Source organism: Muscardinus avellanarius, assembly GCF_963383645.1.
Source record: "Muscardinus avellanarius genome assembly, chromosome: 20".
Lineage (NCBI taxonomy): Eukaryota > Metazoa > Chordata > Mammalia > Rodentia > Gliridae > Muscardinus > Muscardinus avellanarius.
The window spans coordinates 4948188-4972023 of record NC_137806.1 but is presented as its reverse complement, the minus strand read 5'-3'; the positions used below and the strand labels follow the sequence as shown (position 1 = coordinate 4972023).

Here is a 23836-nt window from a genome sequence, read left to right as displayed (position 1 = left end):
AGATGAAAGAGGTACCCACTGTCTCCCTCCCCGCCCCACCAGCCAAGCGAAAGAAGAAATAGAAAATATATGTAATATATGTCGATACTCGTACTTTGTTAATTATTAACATGTTCCTTAAAAATTCAGTTCCATCCAAATTACACAGGCGCTGCATGGCAGCATCGGCTTTCTCTGTACTTACTGGAATGTAAAGGGCTGCACACTGTTTCGAGAGTCTGCAAGGGCTACCTCATCTGCTCCGACACGGCCACTTTTCATGCAGTAAGTCACACTGCTTAGATGTTATTAACAAAATCTCAGGGTTCTTTTTAAAAACATCGATTATCTTTACAATTTCTATAGATCTGAGCCTTTCCTTCAACGACTGCTAGCCTGCTGTGTTCTCATTCCCCTGGAGGCCGTACTATGAACCACAGAGCAAAGAGGCTCCCTGATCTGTTACCCAATCCCATCCTCAGCTGTTCTCCATGCTCTCCAGAGGAGCGGGGTTGTGTGGACACACTGGGATGGCCCCGGGGAAGCCCCCGGGACTTGCAGTCCCATATCCTCTCCACCGCCAAATGCACAAGGCCCCCACGGCCGGATCTGTCTTGGGTGGCACACGTTGCTCCTTAGAAATAAATAGTCTTGTTCAATATTTAGAGCATATAGACAGTGAGAACGTAACAGGCCTGAGTGATGCTGGGGTTTCTGTTTGTGTGTTGTTTTGTGATGGTGGAGATGGAACCCAGGGGCATTCTACCTTTGAGCTACACCCCCAGCCCTCTTGTGTTTTTCATTTGAAAACAGGTCCTCACAAAGCTGCTGAGCACCTCACTACATCGCTAAGGCTGGCTTGGAACTGTGCATCGCCTGCCTCAGCCTCCAAGCCCAGGGCTTGCGGGTGTGGGCTCCACACTCAGCCCGTGCTACGCATTTCCATCCACTGCAGGCTAGCTCATCTTCCTCTATCATCACTCTTTTTTCTTATGGCCTTTTTCCTTTTCTCTACCTTTGCCTCCTTTGGTATTTTTGTGCTAATCACCCCCGGTATCTACCAAATAGCCTTTGTCAGCTCGGGCACCAGCTTAAGAGCTTATCCCCGCCAGAGGGACAGGAGCAGGAGTCAGCTGGAGGCCTCTGCAAAAGGTCTTCCTTTGTAAGGAGCACATTCACAGGAGAAAACACCGCCTCTTCTTTGTCAGACATGGTCATGTCTGCAAATGACATCTGGAAGCCCTACATCCATCTTGCAACAATCATGGAAGAAATCACCAAGGTGCCGAGGGTGCCTGAGCGCAAAGATGAAGGCCACCTGGGTCCTCCCGCACCACTCAGCTGCCGGGCACTGCGGGCCTGCCCTGACTGAGCTGTGTGTTATGTAGAACAAAAAATGTCCTGCTTGAGAACGTCATATAGTTGAGGTTCTCTAACTCACAGCTGCATGTCCTGATGGCATCCTCCGGCCTCGGGCTCGGTCTGTGAACATCTTGTCCTCTTTTTCTTCCCTCATCATGTGTATGTCTCTCTGTGGGAACGTGGTGAGCTCTTGGGGGAGCAGGATGGAGTGTGTTCTAGCGGACCCGCGCAGGATGAGTGGGCGAACAGACCTCTCCAAGACCAGAGCCCAGGTGAGCACCAGGTCTGCAGAGCACTCAAGGAAACTGCATAGCGGGTGTTATTTCAGGAAGCGCTTCACACCTCACTCCCTTCTCCCCTCTTTTTTCTATTTTTCTACTCTAATCAAAAACAAAAACCACATAGGAACCAAAAAAAAAAAAGAATGTTTTTGCATGTCTAAAAATTATTTCCCATTGGAGAAATCTTATTTTTAAACTCTAATTTGAAAATGAATTGGGGATGTTCAATAAATACTATATTTATGAAATCAATAATTAATATGTATAGACTTAGATGCTCACAATAAGTTGACCAAAATAAAAACTCAAGTCAAGAAATTTACTTTTAGTACTGAAACTATCTTAGCCTCATCTTAAATTTTAAGTGACTCTTCAAAATTAATTTTTAGAAAATCTTCTATTTTGCAGTAATAACATGTGACATAATCCTTACACTGCTAGAATAAGCAAAATTTAAAGTGGCTATAGTTATATTTAAAATTCAAAGAAAAAAGGTTACATGTTATACCAACATACTAATAGTATTTATACTGGGTTAGTGGTGATATTGGTGATTTTTTCCCCTCTACTTATCGAATTTTCCTCAATATGATTATTTGTTTAAAAGAAAAAATAGCTGGGTGTGGTGGCACAAGCCTGTAATTCCAGAACTTGGGAGGTTGAGACAGGAGGATTGCAGGTTTGAGGACAGTCTCAGCAAGTAGTGAGACTCTCATCAACCTAACAAGCCCTGTTTAAAAAAAAATAGGGGTGAGGGTGTAGTTTAGAGATAGAATGCCCCTGAGTTCAACTGCCAGTACAAGCAATCCATCAGTCAATATGGATGGGAATGCAGTTCAGTGGTGGAGTGCTTGCTAGTATAGATGAGGCCCCTAATTTGACCCCTAGCATGGCAATAATAATAACAATAACAATGAACAATGTGACATGCATTCTATCTATATACCTATCGCTACTACTGGGACTAGTAATATTATCATTGTCATCATAAAGGAAAAATACATAAAATGTTTAGTTAATTATTCAGTACAGCAGAAAGTTTCTATTTAAAAAATGGTGAGATATGTGTCTCCTTTAAATACCAGGGAAGAGCGTATAATTATTCTTCAAAGAATTACCACTGTACACTACACAGTCATTGACTTTTTCACAGTTCAGTGGTTGCCTGTATTCCTGCCCTTATTACATCAAGTTAAAATGCAACATCTTTTAAATGTTAGGAATTATTTTTTAGATTGCAAATTCTTGGAGAGACTAAGATTACCTCATAGTACTTTCCTTATTCACCAATATCAAAGACATTTATGGCATACATGTAGCCAACTAAATGTACCGCCCTCAAATGTGATAGTCAGCGTTTCAGTGAAGGAATCACTGGTGCTGTGTGGCCTCCTGAGTGGCTCATTGTGAGTGCAGGAGCAGCAGCCTCCTCCGAGCACTGTGACAAGCGGGGCTGCGTCACCTCGCCACACTTCTCTGCTCTCCGTCTTCCCATAATTCCTGCTGACCACACTATGAGGCTTGTGTGCGTGCAATTTTTTGAATAGTAACCTGTGAAACTTGGGAGTGACAAGTGTTTACCTCTCGCACAGTAGCATTTTCTTTTTTTTTTTTACTTTTTTTTTATTGGTGCACTGTATCCATATATCATAATGGTATAAAGAAAATACTTTTGTAGACATACATGCACACATCGCCCAGTTAGCCCCTACCCGATCCCCTCCCCGTTCCCTCCCCATCCCTCCTTCCCATGCTTGGCTTAGTAGTTGACATCTAGTTTTATAGCAATTTATCCAATATTAACGATGATAATCTCATATAATAGTTTCATTTGTCTGATACCAAGCTTTTGATGACTTAAAGATAACATTTCAATATTTCTTTTTGCTTTCTTTCTTACCAGAGAATATTTTTTTCTTTTTTTTAGGTGAAACTATCATATATTTATATATTTATTTTTCAGAAAAAATCTATCCGAATATGGACTCTAGATACCCAAAACAATCTCGAAAAAGAACAAAGCTAGAAGATGTATATTTCCTGATTTCAAACCATATAAAGCTACAATAATTGAAACAGTGTAGTACTGTTCTAAAGGCAGATATATAAACCATTGGAGTTAAAGCCTAGAGCTAAATTCTTCCATATATTGTCAAGTTATTTTTGACAAGGTTTCCACGAACATTTGGTGGAGGAAATAATAATCTTTTAACTAAATATTGTTGAAAAATAATAGTTACATGAAAAAGAATAAAATTGGACCCTTACCTAATCCCATATACAAATATTAACTCAAAATAGATAAAAGACCTAAATATAAATCTTAAGACTATAAACTTTTAGAAGAAAATCTGGGTCATAAAACCTCACAACATTAAAATTGGCAGTGATTTCTTGGATATGATTTCAATGGCACAGGCAACAGAAGGGTAAACAAACTCCCTAAAAAATTAAAAAATATTGTATATCCAAAGACAATGTAAACAGAGTTAAAAGTTACTGATAGAATGGGATAAAATATTTCCAAATGCTATATCTGAAGTATATTAATATTCCAACTAGAAATCCTAAAAATTAGCAACAATAAAAGCAAACAATACAATTTAGAGATAGGTAAAAGACTAACATAAATAATGAATCTCCACAGATAACCTATCTTAGTTTCTGTTGGGTGGAAAATCTTGTTTCTCTGGTTCTGGTGTGTGTTATCTATTTCTTCTTTGTAGTTAATCTCTTTGAGTATTTTCTCTAGCGCTGGTTTTGAAGACATAAATTCCTTCAGTTTCTGTTTGTCATGGAAGCTTCTTATTTCTCCATCTAATTTGATAGAAAGTTTTGCTGGATAGGAAATTTTTGGCTGGAAGTTGTTTTCTTTCAGAGTTTGGAATATGTTACTCCAAGCCCTTCTGGCTCTCATGACTTGGTTTGGGAAGTCTGGAGTGATTCTAATCGGTTTGCCTTGGAATGTCACTTGGTCCTTTGTTTTTGTTGCCTTTAAGATTCTCTGCTTGGCTTCCACATTGGTCATTTTGACAATTATGTGGTGTGGGGATCCTCTTCTCTGATCCTGTCTAAAGGGAGTTCTATAAGTTTCCTGGACCTGTGTATCAACCTCTTGCTCTATGTTTGGAAAATTTTCTGCTATTACTTCCTTGAATAGATTGTTGATCCCTTTGGTTCCACTTTCTTTTCCCTCCTCTATTCCAATTATTCTTAGGTTAGCTCTCTTAAAATGGGCCCATATTTCTTCAATGTCAGATTCCTGCTGTCGGATATTTTTTTCTTTTTTTTTTTTTTCTTGTGGTACTGGGGTTCCTGGAAGCCCTTCTACCTCCGGGCTACACTCCCAGACCTATTTTTTACATTTTTATTTGGAAACAGGGTCTCCTAAGCCAGCACATGCAGCTGGCTTCGAACCTGCGCGATCCTCCTGTCTCTGCCTCCCAAGCGCGGGGATTACAAGCGTGCACCACCACGCCCGGCTATCGGATATTTTTTTCTAAATTAGAAAATTATGCGTTCATTTTTTGAATGATCATCTTCAAAGAGAGAGATTCTATTCTCCATGTGGTCTAATTGGTTGTTTGTACTTTGAATTGAGGCCTTTACTTCATTAATTGCATCCTTTATCTCTTTTTGGCTCTCTCTGAGTTCTTTTCGAAACACCTCTATTATTTCTACAGTTATTTATTTTCCTGATTTGATCTTCTAGAAATCTCTGAATTTCTTTTTTATCAGGTTCTGATGTTGTGGGGTTGTGGGCATTCATTGCTCCATTGTTATTCCTCTTTCCCATGATTTTGGAAGTTTGTGCCTTCTCTGGGTTCTTCCCTTGGGTCACTATGACTTCACTTAAGGTGCTCTGGATCTCGAGTCTGTGGTATCTCAGACCCCACTACTCCTTTACTGGGTTGTATCGCAGACCCTGGGAGTCAATCGAGGCTGCTTTAGACCATGGGGGGGGAGGTGCCAGGTTGGGCGTTCTCCTATGGTGTGATATCTCTGCCACTGCCACTCCCCCACTGGGTCAAGTCCCTGGGAGTGCAGTACTGGGATTTCTCCTCTAGGGGCCGCAATTTGACTCACTGTTGTTGAGTGTGCAGATGGAACTGTAGTGGACTCAGTGAATTCGCTGCTGCCGCTGCCGGTAGCAATATGGCGCCACTGCCACGCCCTCAGCCGTGAGGCTGGCGTATTTCTTTTCTGTTTTTGAGCTCCACTCTGAGTCCCTGCAGGGTGTGCTGAGCCCAGCCTCTGGGAGCTTTAGATGCTCCCTGCGCTGAGAAATCTGCCAAATTCCTCCCGGCTGATTCGCAGCGGCTCACCTCGGCTTGCTGTCTGCCGCTCCTCTCTGGAGCCTGGTGGGCTGTTGAGTGCGTTGGTCTGGTGCCGTCCGGTGGAGTCGCCGCTACCGCTGGCAGTAAGGCGCTGCTGCCGCGTCCTCAGCCATGAGGCTGGCCTATCTCCTCTGTGGCTCTGGGCTCCGTTATGAGTCCCTCTCCTCTCTGGGGCCTGGTGCTGGAAGGGAAAATGGTGCCCGCTGCTTTGCGCCACGGCTCCAGCCGCAGCACTGTGGTCTGATTTCTTTCTGGTGTCTCGTTTTTCCAGCCCTCTTTTTCTCTGTCCCTTGTAATTACATTTTTTGTTTCTCTGCTGATGGTGTTTTCTGGCTATGAAAGGCGCTGATTTTGTGGTAATAGAGACTGGTTGTTAGCGGGGCTCGTAAGCCCCGCTTTTCTCCGTCGCCATCTTCCCGGAAGTCCAGTAGCATTTTCTTAGCAATGTCATTCTATGCTTTTCTTGGAACGTGGGTTTTCTGGTTTATTTGGTTTCTGCCTAACTAAAGAAAGATTAGACTTGCACTGACCTCTCATTAACAGATGTAAAGTGTCACCAATGTGTGTGTGTGTGTGTGTGGTACTGAGTAGTGTGTGGGAAGGGTATTGAACCCAGAGACCTCTGAGCTATACCCAGTCCTTTTAATTTTTGAAACAGGGCCTCACTAAATTAGCATAAGCTGGCCTTAATCCTGTGCTCTTCCAGTTCCAGCCTCTCAGGTACTGGGATTACAGGTGTGAAACCTTTATGAACCACATACAGGCATGAAGTATTATCACTTACATAGATCAAAATATTTACCACAGAATAATCAAAAACAATTTTAAGTTCAAAACAAAATAGCATAGATAAAAAGGACTTTCAGATTAACCGCATTTATAAAAATCAGTACTAATACGGGGGAATGAAACATTAGAACTGACTGACTAAATGGACCATCACATGACTAGGCAAATGATTTTTAGTACTGCTCATGAGGCCAGGGATCAAATCCTAGGCCTCTGCTGTCTTAGGGAAGGGCCCTTGTCACTGAGCTACACCCCAGCTCTCAGCCTTACTGCTGGTTTGGTTTTTGTTCTGTTCTGTTCTGTTTTACTGGGGATTGAGCCCCAGAGGTATTCTGCCTAAAGGGCTAAACTCACAGCCCTTTTTATATTTTGAATCAAGGTCTTGTTGAGTTTCTGAAGTTGTTCTCCAACCTACAATCCTCTTGTCTCAGCCTCCCAAGTACTGGGATCACAGGCGTGCCCCACTACGCCCAGTTTAAGCTCTCTCATTAATTATGTCATGACTAGTTGTCTGCTTACATCAGAAGTGGTAAACTCAAATGCTCCCAGGGCCCAGGCAGGTAACTAAAACAGGGAAGCCAGAGGAGGCAGGAAAAACAGGTGGGAGGAAGAGTGAGGTGGAGAGCCAGGGGGTCCAGGCACCGCCTAAGGGCGCAGAGCCTGCGCCTCCGCCAGGATGGCCAGCCTCGTCACACCTTCCTTTAATGTGAGATTTTCTGGCTTTTAACTGTCAGCAATTTTATTTTTGAAAGAACAGAATGTGAGACAATATAGCATAGGTCAAGTAAACATGTCCATTCAGCCTTTTCAACAAATGGTGCTGGGAGAAATGGCTATCCATTTGTACAAAAATGAAACTAAATCCTTACCTCTCACCGTGCACAGGAATCAGCTTGAGATGGATCAAAGACCTGGAAATCAGCCGGGCGTGGTGGCGCAGGCCTGTAATCCCCGCATTTGGGAGGCTGAGACAGGAGGATCACACAGGTTCAAAGCCAGCCTCCGCTACTTAGTGAGGCTCTCAGCAACTTAGTGAGACCCTGTTTCCAAATAAAGTATAAAATAGGTCTGGGAATATAGCCCGGAGGTAGAAAAGCCCCTGAGTTCCACCCCCAAGTATCACCAAAAAAAAAAAAAAAAAAGACTTGGAAATCAGACCAGAGACTGTGAAGCTAATAGAGGGCATAGGTTCAACACTCCAACATACAGGCACAGGTAGTAACTTCCTCTACACAACCTCCAAAGCGCAGGAAACTAAAGCAAGAATTAACAAGTGGGATGGCATCAAATCAAAAGGCTTCTGATCATCAAAGGAAATCATCAAGAGTCTAAAGAGAAAGTCTACAGCCACCCCTCTGATAGGGGGCTAATATCCAGAATATACAAAGTGCTCAAAAGCCTCTACACTAGCAAAACAAACAACCCAATCAATAAATGGGCAAATGAATTGAACAGACACTTCACAAAAGAAGAGATACAAATGGCCAATAGATACACGAAAAATGTTCAAAATCATTAGCAACCAGGGAGATGCAAATCAAAACTACACTGGGATTCCATCTAAACCCAATCAGAGTGGCAAGCATAAAGAAATCAAATAACAACAAATGCTGGTGAGGATGTGGGGAAAGAGGAACTCTTTTACACTGTTGGTGAGAGTGCAAACTAGTTCAGCCACTATGGAGATCAGTGTGGAGATTCTTTAGAAAACTGGAAATGGATCCACCACAAAATCCAGCTCTACCACTCCTGGGTATCTTTCCAAATGGGCTGAAGTCAGAGAACTACAGTAACATATGCCTACCCATCTTCATAGCAGCATAATTCGTAATAGCCAAAATATGGAACCAACCTAGGTCTCCATCAACAGATGAATGAATTGCAAAATTATGGGAAATACATACAATGGAATTCTGCTCAGCAATAAAAAAGAAAAAAATTCTGTCATTTTTAAGAAGATGGAAAGACCTGGAGAACATTATGTTAGGTGAGATTAGACAAGCACAGAAAGAGAAGGGACCTACGTTTTCTCTAACATGCACGAGCTGGGGAGTATCTGGGCTGCCAGAGGGCCTCCAGATAACGGAGGAGCTCCTCAGTGGAGCCAGGGAGGAAGGGGAGGGGAGGAGGAAGGCTGAGGTCTATTAGTGGAAATGCTACCTGCGACTATGTGTATTCATGTGAATGTAACATTTTTTTTTTTGTTAACCTGGACACTTGATATTGGGAGGGAGGAAAATGGGGAGGGCACCAAGTACTGTGTGAATGTACGCCATTGTCAATGTGATCTACATGACGACGTGAGACTATAGTGCACCAATAAAAATATATATATAAAAGAAAAAAGAGGACAAGTACAAGAATGTCCAGAGCAACGATGTTTGCAATACATGAAAACTGGAAGCAAGGCAAATGTGCATTGACAGAAGAAAGTATAAAGGAATTATGATGTTTTCATTTAAAAAAATTTTAAAAAGCCCATGTCCATCTGTGGGCTAGCTCAAGCTCAGCTGGTTTCACTGCTTCAGGCTTAAACTTTACACATTCCTAAATGGCCTTTCTGGATGTGGAAAGGCAGTGTTCTTTCTACTTGTAGTTCTTGAAGTCATGCTTTGGGGTCAAAAGAAATAACCACAGCAATGGTTATATAATAATTCTAGGAGATTGATAAAAACCTAAAGATTAGTATACAAAAAAAAAAAAAAAAAAAAAAAAAAGCTATGCCAGTGTGGTGGCACAAGCTTGTAATCTCCGTGCTTGGGAGGCAGAGACAGAAGGATCACACAGGTTTGAAGCCAGCCTCTCTGGCCTAAGAGACCCTGTTTCTAATAAAAATATAAAAAATAGGTCTGGGAGTGTAGCCTGGAGGTAGAAGGGTTTCCAGGAACCCCAGCACCACCAAACACACACACACGCACACACACACACACACACACACACACACACACACAATTAGTGCTTGCTTCAGCAGCACATATACTAAAAATTGGAACGACACAGAGACGATTAGCATGGCCCCTGTACAAGGATGACACACAAATCATGAACCATTCCATATTTAAAAAAAACTTTTAAACATACATTATACTGATTCTTTTGCTCATATGAATTGCAGCAAAATTAAGTGATTCTGAGAACGCATAAAAAGAACTCAAAAATAAAGAGGCTTTTTCCAAAAAGAAAAAATCAAGATAAAATGTTCTTAAGTCAGGTGTGGTGGGGCACACTTGTAATTCCAATACTTGGGAGGCTGAGAAAAAGATCGGGTTCACAGCCAGCCTCAGCTACTTAGTAAAACCCTATTTCAAATTAAAAAAATAAAAAATCAGGGTGGGGGTATAGCTCAGAGGTAGAATGCCCCTGGGTTTAATCCCCAGCACAAAAATAAATACATACATACAGACCTAGAACACAAAATCAAAACTAGATTTATTTAGTTAGTTAGTTATTGGTTCTGGGGATTGAACCCAAGGACACTCCACCATTGAGCTACATCCCCAGCACTTTTTATTATTTTGAAAGAGTCTCACTAAATTGCTCAGGCTGGTCTTGAACTTTCAATCCTTCTATTTGACCCTCTTGATATTACAGATTTATACCATCATGTTTCCTGGCTCCAAATTAAAATTAAAAACAAAAACCTCTGTAAGCCTTTGTGTGTATGTGAGGAAGGGGTACTGGGGACTGAACCCAGGAGCACTCTACCTCCAAGCTATACCTCCAGCCCTATTATTTATCTTTATTTTGAAACAAGGTCTTACTAAGCCTCCAAATGCTGGGATTACAAGCGTGCACCACCATGCCCAGCTGTTATTTATTTGGAAACAGGGTCTCACTAGGTTGCTCAGAGTCTTGCTATGTTACCAAGGTTGCCTGTGAATTTGTGATCCTCCTGTCTGAGCCTCCCAAATACTGGGATCACAGGTGAGCAACATCATGCCAGCTACTTTATTGCCTTATAATTTATTCTTTCAAACATAGCTTTTAACTCTGTTTCTAAGTCCTACAAAAGTTATAATCTTTTTCATTAAAAATACAAGAGTCGCCGGGCATGGTGGCACATGCTTGTAATCCCAGCATTCAGGAAGCTGAGACTGGAGGATCGCAGTTCACGGACAGCCTCAGCTACTACTTAGTGAGGCCCTCTGCAACTTAGTGAGACCCTATTTCAAAATAAAGAATAAAAAAAAAATAGGGCAGGGGGTGTATCTCGGAGGTCGAATGCCCCTGGGTTCCATCTCCAGACCCTCACACACACACACAAAAAAAAAAAAAATTACAAGAGCCCAAATCAATCTTTCTTTGCACTTAGGTGATCCTATTTCAGTTTAAAAGATTGGGGCCGGGATGTAGCTCAGTGGTAAAGCACCTGCTTTGCAGGTGTGGTGCTCTGGGTTAGATCCCCAGTTAAAAAAAAAAAAAGACAAGGATTTGGGTTTTGTATTTGGCCCTAAAATAAATTATATATATATAATTTCAAAACCTTTTTAAAAACAAAGCCAGCTGGTGTTGTATGAAAGGAGAGAAGGGTGGCACTGCCTTGACAAGGAAGGAAGAGGCTCTTGGCCCTACAACTCGCAGATACACAGCGAGGGCACAGCCAGAAACTTCGTGGCACCGACCCATCGTCCTTAAAGAGGGAGCCCCCGTGGGACAAGGGAAGGGTTGTGGGGCGGGTAACTAATGAGGGCTCCACTTCCCCTGACACTGCGTGAGGCACAATGTCAAACACCCGGCATGGGAGGGCCGCCCCCAAGCCCTGTGTGCTTGTGTCAGTCTGTGAACTCCATTACGATGTGAACCCATAACGCACCAATAAAAGTATATTAGAAAGTTAAAGTCAGTTAAAATATATTTTAAAATTTAGCTATCATTTATGATGGTAATCTTCTAATGTCGTTGCATTTGACCAAAGTTTTCATGGTCAGGTAAAATTATAAGAACATGTACAGTACCGCAATCGCCAGCGCTCACTGCCATACTCTGTGATCCTAATAATATCATTTCCAAAGAAACTCACTTCGTTTTCAGTGTGACCCAGCTATTAATAATGAACTGCTTTTGCCGGGCGTGGTGGCGCACGCTTGTCACCCCAGCATTCGGGAGGCTGAGACAGGAGGATCCAAGTCTGCGGCCAGCCTCAGTTCTTAGGGAGGCCCTTTGCAACTCAGCGAGACCCTGTTTCAAAGTAAAGGTTAAAAAATAGGGCTGGGGGTGTAGCTTGGCAGTAGAATGCCCCTGAGCTCTATCCCCAGTAGCAAAAAAAAAAAAAAAAAAAGAACTGGTTTCATTATTATCTGTTGTGTGTAACAAAACACACCAACCCTGGAAGCTTAAGACAAGCAACACCGCCTACTACCCCCTGGCGTCCACGGGACCGGAGTCTGGGAGTGACTTAGCAGAGCAGTCGCTGGGGTTGTGGTCACCTGAGATCCCCTTCAAGCACCTGGTTCTTGGCCACACGGCATCTCTACAGCCCCTGGGGAGGATGTGCCCGCAGTGTGAGGCGTCCGTTGGAGGATCCAGGGCCAAAGCTGTAGTCTTCGATATCGAAGCCTGGAAGCACACGCCATCACCTCCACGCTGTTCTTTGGTACAGCGGGGGGCTACAGAGACGTGAGTGATGGGAGGGGCCTCGTGGAGGCTGGCAGGAGGCTAGCTGCCACTTTGCTCCTCACCAACACATCGGAGAGAGGCAGCATCCCTACGTAACAATGGCAAACTTCAGCTCCCACCGTATATACAACATAAACATGAATGGCATACAAGACTCGGAGACCACAGCATTATTATTACATTGCTTTTTTTTTTAATGCGATATGGAACTCTGGGCCTCAAGCATGCTAGTCCAGCATTCAACCACTCAGCACACTCCAGCCCCTCATACTGTTTTTTAACAAATACCCTCATATATATGCAGCAATTCTAAGGCAAAGCTGGCCAATAAAAATGTGAGCCACAGCCGGTCACGGCGGCACATGACTGTAATCCCATCCACTCAGGAGACTGAGACAGAAGGATTTCAAGTTCAAGATCAAACTAAGCAAATTAGTGAGACCCTGTCTCAAAATAAAAGATAAATAGGGTGGGATGTAGCTCAGAGGTGAAGAACCCCTGTGTGCAATCCACAGTCACACACACACACACACACCCTACATAATATAATTTAAATTTTTAAATAAGTCACATTTAAAAACAAAAACAGGTGGAATTAATTTAATACACTTTAATGCATATATCTTAATTGCAATTTCAACATGCTATCAATATTTTAAGATTTAAGGAAGGTGGGCATGGTAATCCCAACACCTGGGAGGCTGAGACAGGAGGACTGCAGGTTCCAGGCCAGCCTCAGCAACACAGTGAGATACTCTGCAATTTAGCAAGACCATCAGAAACTTGGGGAGACCCTGTTTGAAAGTAAAATAAAATACGGCTGAGGTTGTAGCTCAGAGGTAGAATGCCAGCCGGGCGTGGTGGCGCACGCATGTAATCCCCGAGCTTGGGAGGCGGAGACAGGAGGATCGTGCTAAGAGACCCTGTTTCCAAATTATAAAATAGGTCTGGGAGTATAGCCCGGAGGTAGAAGGACTTCCAGGAACCCCAGTACCACCAAAAAAAAAAAAAAAAAAAAAGAGGTAGGATGCCCCTGGGTTCAATCTCTAGTACCACAACAACAAACAAACAACACACAAAAAAACTTAATGAGCAATCTCAGTCTTCTTTATATTAAATCCTGGAATCCTGTTGGGTGTGGTGGCACACACTTGTAATCCCAGTATTTTGGAGGCTGAAATAGAAGGATCCCAGGTTCACGACCAGCCTCAACTTAGTGAAGCTCTCCACAACTTAGTGAAACCCTGTTTCAAATATAAAGAATAAAAAATAGGCCTGGGGGTATAGCCAGGAGGATGAATGCTACTGGATTCAATCTCCAGTTCTGAAAAAAAAAAAAAAAAAAAAAAATCCTGGAATTCAGTGTTGTTGTTTTTTTACTTGAAGTTTCTCTCAAAGCTACTAAATTTTTATCAGAAATGCTCTATGTTTACACTTTAAAAAGTTTGTAGTCACGCCAGGCATGGTGGCGCACACTTATAATCCCAGCATTCGGGAGGCTGAGACTGGAGGATCGCAGTTCAGGGACAGCCTCAGCTACTTAGTGAGGCCTTCCGCAACTCAGTGAGATCCTGTCTCAAAGAATAAAAAATTGAGCGGGGAGTGTAGCTCAGAGGTCAAATGCCCCTGGGTTCCATCTCCAGACCCCCCACACACACACAAACACAAAGTTTGTAGTTAAAACAGAATCGCATACCCAAGTTGTTCTAAAACTTCTCCAATAACTAAATTGAATTTCAATTTTTAAACTTAAGATTAAATTTTAAAATTTAGCTCCTCAGATACACTGGCCATAGTTCAAGTGTGCAAATTTATATGTGATCGCTGGCCACCAAACTGGTGAAACCGTAGCATGAGGGCAAAGGAGACAGGCAGAAATGTTCCCCAGGGGCTACAGCATCATAACACACCCAGTAACATTCAGAGTCAGAGCTCCCACCTTAAATTAAATGCCTTCATTCAAGTAGTCTATTCTATCCTTTGAAAGCAAGCTGGTCCCTTCATCAGATACGAGCAAAATAGGCCCCCAAATTATCTGTGCAAAATCGGTGTGATAACAGCACTAGTAACACCGCTCCAACTTGCCCACAGACTATGGGTTTGAAAATCTCTCATAAGAGGAGATGACGAGCATGTCCTCTTTCAAAGAACTATTCTTAACTCTACCAATTCCTAAGCTTTTAATAGCTAAATTACTTTAGATGGTTGTGAAATGCTCAATCGGAGTATTTTCAAATTTCAGTCAAGTACATTAAACCTAATGTACTTCTAGAAATTTAAGTGTAAATAAGAATGGTTTCCCTCTCAATATCTGAAAGGTGTTAGGTGAATTCATACTCAAATGACTAGAAAATAAACCGAGTTCAAGAAACTGTTTCGTTCTAACTTAAAATGTGTCGTGACGCACTGTTCAAACTTGCTTTCTCTTCATCCACTCAGCACTCACAGTTAGTGCGTTTCTCCCATGGGGATTTACACAAAACCAAAGCCTTAGGCCAAAAGCGTTACAGTGCAATCAGGCAGGGGCATCTTGTGAGCGTCCCTGACTCTAGGAGCTGCAGGTATCACCCTCTTCTATTTCTATGCCAAAATCTGTTGGATAGTTACCGAACAGTTCTTACAATGAAAGCCCCCCCGTCTCACTGCACAGCAGTGCACCACACGGGTCACCCTTTGCAAAGCCCAACGCGGTCGGTGCATTACACACACTTTTAAATACAGTACTGCACGCTCCTGCCCAAGCTTCCCCCACTGTCTGTGACCTTAATGCGCGCATCTGTGTTGATTTTTATACCTTGGTTGTAAATTCCTATGGCGAGATTTTGAACAATTTATTTTATACAGTAAGGCAAATATAAGTACCTTACATATTTTTGATGATTACCATAACAATGATGATATCATTAAAGGAATTGATTTTAGCATAATATGTAAGTTATAGGCTTGAGTGACTGAAGCATCTGAGGTTAAATGATTAAATGTTGTTGTTTTGTACTCTACATTCTCATAAAGCTTCAGAAGATTTTATTAACCAGGAGTTCCTAACTTTAAAAAATTACATGAATTAAAAATACAGAAGAATCACAACATATTTGAATGTTAAACCCAGAGATGTTCTACCTCTGAAATATACTCCCAGCCCTTTTAATTTATTTTGAAACAGGGTCTCACTAAGTTGCTGAGGCTAGCCTTAAGTCTGTGGTTCTCCTGTTTCATCCTCCTAAGTACTGAGATTACTAGTATACGCCACCATGCCTGGCTCAAAATTATAAATGTTATTTTGGCCAGATTCATGGTGCGTGCCTATAATCTCACTTCTTGGGAGAATAAGGTAGGAAAATCACCCTTAGCAACTTAGTGAAACCCTGTTTTATTTGGGGGGGGTGGTTTTTTGTGTGTGTGTGTGTGATACTGGGGTTCCTGGAAGCCCTTCTACCTCTGGGCTAAACTCCCAGACCTATTTTTACTTTTTTTTTTTTTAATTTGGAAACAGGGTCTCCTAAGCCAGCGCGCGCAGCTGGCTTCGAACCTGCGTGATCCTCCTGCCTCTGCCTCCCAAGCGCGGGGATTACAAGCGTGCGCCACCACGCCCGGCGTAATGTCACCATTTTAAATATATCACCATATTTACAAATTAAACACGACCACGGGAGACTTCCTGTTCCCTTTTTAACTTTTCAGTACACTTTCAGGAAGTATAGGGGAGCTGCATGGAATAGATAACACGGGCTTGGGAACCAGATGACATTAGACCAGATTCTGGTTCTGCCCTTCACTGAACGTCAGGAATCCTTCCTGAGGCATATTTTCTTTGTTTTGTTTTCTTTCTTTGCTACTCAAGGGCAGCAGCAATCAAAATGATGTAATGTGTCTGGAGCAAGAGACAGGCACATAGTAATCACCAGTACATAGTAGCTATTATTTTATACATATATATATACACACAAAAAAATCTAGAAACGAAGAAAAACACCCTTATTTCTACCATTTTAATAATACAAACCTGTATTTATCGCTTATGTCCACATATTGTTATTTTATTATAACAATCTTATCCTTAAATATTATAATTGCTTTTCCATATTACCACATAGGGATCATAATTTCCCTTTTACTTTGTTGCATGGCATGTAAATTACTATAATTTAACCACTAAAATTCTGTCATCCATTAGAGGTGTTTTGAAATTACAAATAATGCTACAATGACATTTTCGCGAGCACAGCTCTGTCATTTGTGGGTAGACTCTACCCTTGGGGTGAATTCCCAAGGCTTTGGAGGGGAAGCAGGGCTCGTTCATGGCTTGGACTGGCTTTGCCAGGCTGCTTTCTGTGAGTTTACACCATGTGTAGCTGCTTCTCTGCTGTGTTTGTGTGTTTGTGTGTTTGTTTGTGGGCTCTTGCTACATGGCCCAGGCTGGCCTCAAACGTGCTTAATGAGCCTCTTTCTTGATCTGAGAAGCTGGGCTCAGAGATGTGGCCACCACACCTACACCCGGCTACATGTTATAAAGTCCTCCCGGTCCTCAGAGGTAACAGTAATAGCTCATGTTTACCGAGTATTTACTACATACCAAGCGCTGTTCTAAGCACTTCATCAACTTCTTTTTTTTTTTTTTTTTTGGTACTGAGGATAAAACCCAGAGGCATTCTACCTCTGAACTACACCTCCAGCTCTATTTTTTATTCTTTATTTTGAAACCGGGTCTCACTGAGTTGCAAAGGGCCTCACTAAGTAGCTGAGGCTGCCTGTGAACCGCGATCCTCCTGCCTCAGCCTCCCGGATGCTGGGATGACAAGTGCGCGCCACAAGGCCCAGCTTCTGCTTATGTTATTGGTTTGTAAGCAAGTTCTATGACGTGGTGGGGAAATTCTGTTCCCTGTCTGTTCTTGTCAACTGGACGCATCGGCACAGCCTTCTCCTTGGAAAAGCCCCTTCTTGACCTCAGTTCCCAGAAGGTGGCCCTTTCTCTTTCTCTCCTTCCCGCCAACATGACCAGTATACTAACATAGTCTACAGAGTTCTGTGCCTCTCTTTTCACGCCCCTGGCTCACGTGACATGCCTGACTGGCCTGGAGCACCCGACACGGAGTGACAGTGACAGTCCAATGAGCCCTAGGAGTGACAAGCCATACCTCCATGAAGGCCTCTGAGAACTGACCCTCCTCCACGCCTGCGGCTCGCTCTCCTTGTCCCCCTCTTTGGGTTTCCCTTCTACTAAGAGTGGAATGAAAGTATTTGGGGATATGTGAGCCAAACAACTTGGCTCCCATTTATTTCTTTTCCTCAGCTGCTTTTTTTAACATATTGGAAATGGCCTACATTCACCATATGCTTGGTGCCTCCCCCCTCCCTTGCCCCTCCCAATAATGAGTGTCCAGGTTAACCATGCTCTATTTATATTTTTACACAAACTCGAACGTAGCTCCTTCACTAATCAACCTCAGCCTTCTTCCTCTCCTATCCTTCCATTCTAGCTTTGCTGAGGTTTCCCCTCCACTGTCTGGAGTCCCTCTGGTATCCCTAATACTCCCTAGTTTGGGCATATTAGAGAAAACATAAGTCCCTTCTCTTTCTGTGCTTGGCTGACCTCACGTAACAGGCTCCCATTTTAAACTGATGATACAGAAGCATCCTACCAGGCACGGTGGTGCACACCTGTGACCCAGTACTTAGGAGGCTGAGACAAAAGGATCGCAGGTTGGAGGGCAGCCTCAGAAACCTAGTGAGACCGGTTTGAAAACAAAAAGTGTTAGGGGTGTAGCTTGAAGGTAGAATGTCCCTAGGCTTAATCCCCTGGGATCACCCCAAAAAAGAAACATCCTTAGAAACCCATCTATGGTTTACTAAAGCAAAGCCACATTTACCTAATAAAACCAAACATTAATCAGTCTATTTTAAACTATGCTCCAATACCAGCATTGTGTCTTGCAATGTATCCAAGTGCCCAGGCCGCAGCCTCCCTGACTCCAGGGTCAAAGTCTTCTAGGCATATCACCAGCGTGTCCAGGGCTCCGCAGTCCACGATGGCCTGGGCGAGCTGCGGAGAATGTTTGCCAACCGCCCGCAGCACAAAGGCCGCTGCTTTCTTGTAGAAACGCTACCAGGGTAAAAGAGACCAAACCAGAAGGAATTGAGCACTTACATATGCAAAACCAAAGGAGAAGAAAAGCACCATAAAAACAGCATTCATGTAAAGAAAGCTCAACAGCTTTACTCAGAGGAACGACATCCTGAAAACCTGTGACCACTGATGCTCCCCACTGCTCTGTTCAGCAACTAAACTCATCCACATGTCAAGCGTTTTACTCTAATGCATGCATGTGGAACTCCTTCAAAATAAAATAGGAAACTACTTTCTGCAAATTCATAATAATGAGATTTCTTGTGTCTGCATTACACTGAAAGGTACTGTCTGACCCCAGGGAACGCACTGACCGTGCATGTGGGACTAAACTCTCCGTCAAGTACTAATTCATTGCCTTTACCTGCCCCAGTCTCTACGCACAGTGGGCCATTCATGACCTCAACTAACCTTTCTGACGTCCCAAGCGATCCTGAAATAACAGCCACGTCTCAATATGCACCTGCCAGTCATAAACTAAGAAGAAGGCAAAACACTCGTGATCGAGTTCTAATCTTCTCCTCAGAGTAAATGTAGGTGAAGCAATGTGCTATAAGTTATCTGTCCACTCAAAAATGCTTTTTTAAAAAGATAAAAGTAGCCAGGCGTGATGACACATGCCTGTAATCTAGTAGTTGGGAGGCTGAGACGGGGATTGCAGGTTCTAGGCCAGCCCTCGCAACTAACTGAGACACTGACAACGAAGTAAGACCCAGGCTCAAAAACAAAAATAAACAGAGCTGGGGGTGTCACTCCGAGGTAGAGAGCTCTCGGACTCAATCCCAAGTGCCGCACACAAACACACACAAAATGTGAATTACTATTATGAGACTTTTAAATACTGTTTCATAGTTATTTCCAATATACTTTTTATCTGATTAAGGAATGAGAAACCAAAACAAACACAAAACTGTTTTTCTTCATGTTGCTTAAAAAAGGTAAATGCATGAAAATATTTACCTATAATTGTCCTATGGCTAAAAAGATAACAGCGATGGCCTCATAACTAATAAAACCTAATAAAACCTAATCAGTCTCCTGCTTTCCATTCTTAGCTTCCATTTCTTTACCATGACTACTAAAATGTGACTAGGTGCTGCCAGCACCTGTGCTGAAAGCTTCCTACTTACTTAGTCCCAAATAGTAATAGAATAGAAATTATAGGAAGTTGAAAAACATTGAGTATATTTATTTTATCTTTAAAAACTGATATATGCTGCTTGTATAAGTGATATGCTAAAATATTTTAGTACCGATGTTTGCTATTTCCTTAGTTTCTTAAGTTACAGCAGTAACCAGATTCTACTCTTATAAAACTTAGGGTAGCATTTTAAAGTCACTTTCCATTTATAATTTTCTTAATATTGTGGAGAAATAATGATGATAAATTTCTTGTTAATACCTTAAGCTAACTTGACGTTCCGTTCTGTAGAACTGTCAGATTTACAGACAATTTACAGGTGTCAGTGGCCACTACTCACTACAGTGCCGCTAATTCACACTTTCTCAACTAATTCTCTTTCTCCTACTTTTCCTTCCTCGATATTCCTCACCGATAGAACTGCCTTAAAAAGAACAGCAAAGCCACAGGACTTTGTACCTCATAAAGAGGAGATTAGATCTCAGTGAGAAGCGGCGTGGAGCTGGCAGGAGGGGCGGCGCCGTGCGCACCCTGGCCGCTCGCTCCCTCCACTCTGCCTGCCACTTCTTGGCTCTGCACCGCTAAGAGATAGGCATTCGTTCTTGGAAAATTATACTGAAAAAAACCCTAAACTGAAAAAACTACAAATGTTGATCATTAAAAAAAAAAAAAAGAAAACATCTACAGAGAGCCTCTGTGTGGGACTCCAAAGCATGGGCTGCTCTCAAAGGAAAGAATCTGAGAGGAAGAATTTTTAGCAGCATTTGATGAAACAGGAGCATGAACATGAAAAACTAAACTCCTGCGATCCCTCGTGGAGGCGTCAGCGAGTGACTCTCCCATCTGTGTTAAAAATCAAGGGCTGGGCCGGCGTGGGGGCGCACGCCTGTCATCCTAGTACTTGAGGGGCTGAGGCAGGAGGGTCGCAGGTTTGAGGCCACTTTCAGCGACTAGTGAAGCTGTCAGCAACTTAGTGAGACTCCGTTTCCAGATAAAAATAAATACAGGGCAGGGGCTATAGCTCAGAGGTAAAATGCCCCTATCAAGAGCTGGGATGTAGCTTAGTGGTACAGCACTTGCCTAGCAGGTGTAAGGCCCTGGGTTCAATCCCTAGTATCCCCCCAAAAAATTAAATTCTTGTGCAATTAGGATATTTTTTATCCTGATAAAGTACATGTATTTTTATATAGTACATTTTAAATGTACAGCTTTTAAATTTTTCAATGGAACTTAATGCATTCAAATATTGTGGATGTAGTACTATCACTATCTAGCTTCAGAATATTTTAATTACCCCAATAGGAATACTCCTATAAGTTAGCAGTGACTCCCTGCGCCTCTTCTTCCTCTATCTCCCAGCAAACACTCATCTGCTCCTGTCTCTATGGATTTGCACATTCTGGATATTTCATACAAGTGGGATCATACAATTTGTGGCCATTTATTAGCATCTTTCACTTAGCAAGATGTTTTTAAGATTCAGCCATGTTGTAGCATTAACCGGTATTAATTCCATTTATGACGGGACAATGGTCCATTGTGTAATACACAGCACTTGGTCTATTCATCTGCTCATGGGCTTGGGTGCTTCTACCTCTTGGATATGATGAATAATGCTGCTCTGAACACGTGTGCAGGTTTTGTTTGGCCACCTGTTTTCAATTCTTTTAGATATATAATGAAAAACTGCAGAGTCATATGGTAGCAATGTCTGCCTTATTGCAGACTTCAAAACTGTTTTTCACAGCAACTGCACCATTTTACATTCCTAGCAGAAATAGATGATGGTTCCAATTTCTTTTTCTTTTCTTTTTTATTTTTTGTATTAGGGATTGAACCTAGAGGCACTCTACCTCCAACCCATATCCCAGACCTATTTTATTGTTTTGAAACAGGATTTCACTAAGTTGCTGAAGCTGGCCTCAAATCTGTGATCCTCCTACCTCAGCCTCCTAAATACTGGGATTCCAGGTATAAGCCACCATGCTCAGCTGAGGGTTTCAATTTCTCTACTTTTCACCAACCCTTTTTTTCTTTTGTTTTGTTTTCTAATGGCCATCCTAGCAGGTAAAGAGTAATATTTCATTGTGGCTTTGATTTGCATGGGTTTTTATTAGTATGTCTGCAATTTATAGATAATCTTTGGAGAAACAGCTACTCATATCTTTGGTCAATGTTCCAAATTAGGTTGTTTATTAAACAAATATGATTTTATCTTAAAGAATTAAAAAATATGACTAGATTATGATAAACTAAGAAAGTAAGATACATAGTCCAAGACCCTACCTATCCTTAAGTCTTACAAAAACCAAATAAATGGTACTATAGAAATGCAGAAAATAGCTCCAAGTGGAAGAACCAGCGCTTTTATACAGCACTAAAAGAGCTGATATGCTGTCTACTTATCAAAAATGCCTAGTCAGAGCTTCGTTTAAACACCCTAAAAGAGCCGGGCGTGGTGGCGCATGCTTGTAATCCCCGCACTTGGGAGGCAGAGACAGGAGGATCGTGCAGGTTCAACGCCAGCCACGCTGGCGTAAAAGACCCTGTTTCCAAATAAAAAAATATAAAAAATAGGTCTGGGAGTGTAGCCCGGAGGTAGAAGGGCTTCCAGGAACCCCAGTACCACCAAAAAAAAAACCACCCTAAAATATTTCAAATCATGTCTCCTTATATTAACAATAATGAAAAAGCTGCATATTAGCCCCCAAACAAAACATATACCCTAAAGATATTATGCTGCTTAGTTCAAAGAACTTAAGTCTGTATTAGCACCCCAATGATCTGAATGAGCTTACAACTGTGTCCAACTTTCAAATTTTTAAAAATCTAAAAGCAAACGCATAGAAGTTATCTTTTAAGGGTCTCACGTTCTGTTCCGCCAATGAATAAACGAGCTGTGGCAGGATGTCCCCTTTCACCACGGCCTCTGCTAGGTCGTCATTGTAATTGGCCAGCCGCCCGAGCGCCAAGGCGGCGGTCTGCTGGATTGTCGGGACCACGTCCAGAAGAAGAGGCCGCAGCAAAGACATCACACCTGGGTGAAGTGATGAGAAAGAGAAGTCCATGGCGTTTAAATGAAAAAGCAAGCATGCACTTCAGCATACATACACAGACTTCATAGCTGGGCTCTGGGAGCCGCCCTCCAGAGGCGCATGCGTTAAATAAAGGCTTGGCCTCTAGCTGGCAGCAGCACTACTGGGAGGTGGTGGAAATCTCTGGGAGTAGGCCTGGTCAGGTCACCGGAGAAAGGCCCCCGAAGGATGTGTCTTGTCTCGGGCCCCCTTGCAGCGGCCACGAACTGAGTAGCTTTGCTGCAACACACACCCTTCCACCGTGCCTCACCACAGCCCAGAAACAATGAGGCCCGGCGGGCCTGGACTGAGACCTCTGAAACCGTGGCCGAAATAGACCTTTCCTGCTGTATGTTGGTTTCTGGCAGGTATTTTTTCACAGTGGCAGAAAGCTGACTAGCACATATACAGATAAAAAAAAAAATTAAAGGTAGGAATCAGTAAAATATATATATCCACTAAACACTAATGGTATATTTAGAATCATCGAATTGGCCAAGACAAAAATCTCACTATCTGCAATTATTAAGTTGGGAAGCAAGAAAACCTTTGGAGATAGGTAAGAGTTTAACTTTCTGATTCAGCAAGTAAACAGCTCGGTGTCCTGACAAGGTTATCATGAGGAATGCAGAGAAAGACGGCAGAGTATTTCAAATGCGGGCAGAGTATTTCAAATGCCGTGGTTGGCAGGAAGGGGTTGGAGGAGGCCCCGCCTACCTCCAGCCCTTTCTAATCCTGTTTCGAGGTTCACTTTAAGCTCTTTCTCCCCAATTAAGCCTTCCATTTGGTCTTTTCTCTTATTCCAGTGGAACTTACAGTTTACTACAGAAATGTGTGTGTGTGGTGACTGACTTCAGGAGCACTCTCCCTCTAAGCTATGCCCCCACCCCCATCTATTACCCTTTAGTTGAAGCAGGGTCTCACTAAGTTGTGGAAAGCCTCGCTAAGTAGCTGGGGCTGGCCGGAACCGGATGCTCTTGTCTCAGCCGCCCAAATACGAGGATTACAAGTGTGTGCCACCACGCCTGGCTACTACAGAAATTTTATCAGGATCTATTTCAGAGCCCAGAGAACTAGAAGGGCCATTTTTCTAGGGTCTTATATTCATGAAAATCTCTGAATAAATGCCTTGA

The 23836-nt window shown here is 42.6% G+C and overlaps 1 protein-coding gene across 2 annotated transcripts in view; it reads right to left on the bottom strand.

Moving 5' to 3' along the window:
• Window positions 1-23836, bottom strand: part of SPAG6 (sperm associated antigen 6) — a gene marked incomplete at both ends in the record, with an annotated part of 56676 nt that overhangs the window by 20873 nt on the left and 11967 nt on the right. For both annotated transcript variants that reach the window (XM_080717170.1, XM_080717171.1), the window contains 2 exons: window positions 18281-18464; window positions 22500-22666. In XM_080717170.1, the coding sequence (XP_080573296.1) occupies window positions 18281-18464; window positions 22500-22666 (351 nt within the window). The remainder of the gene's footprint in view (window positions 1-18280; window positions 18465-22499; window positions 22667-23836) is intronic.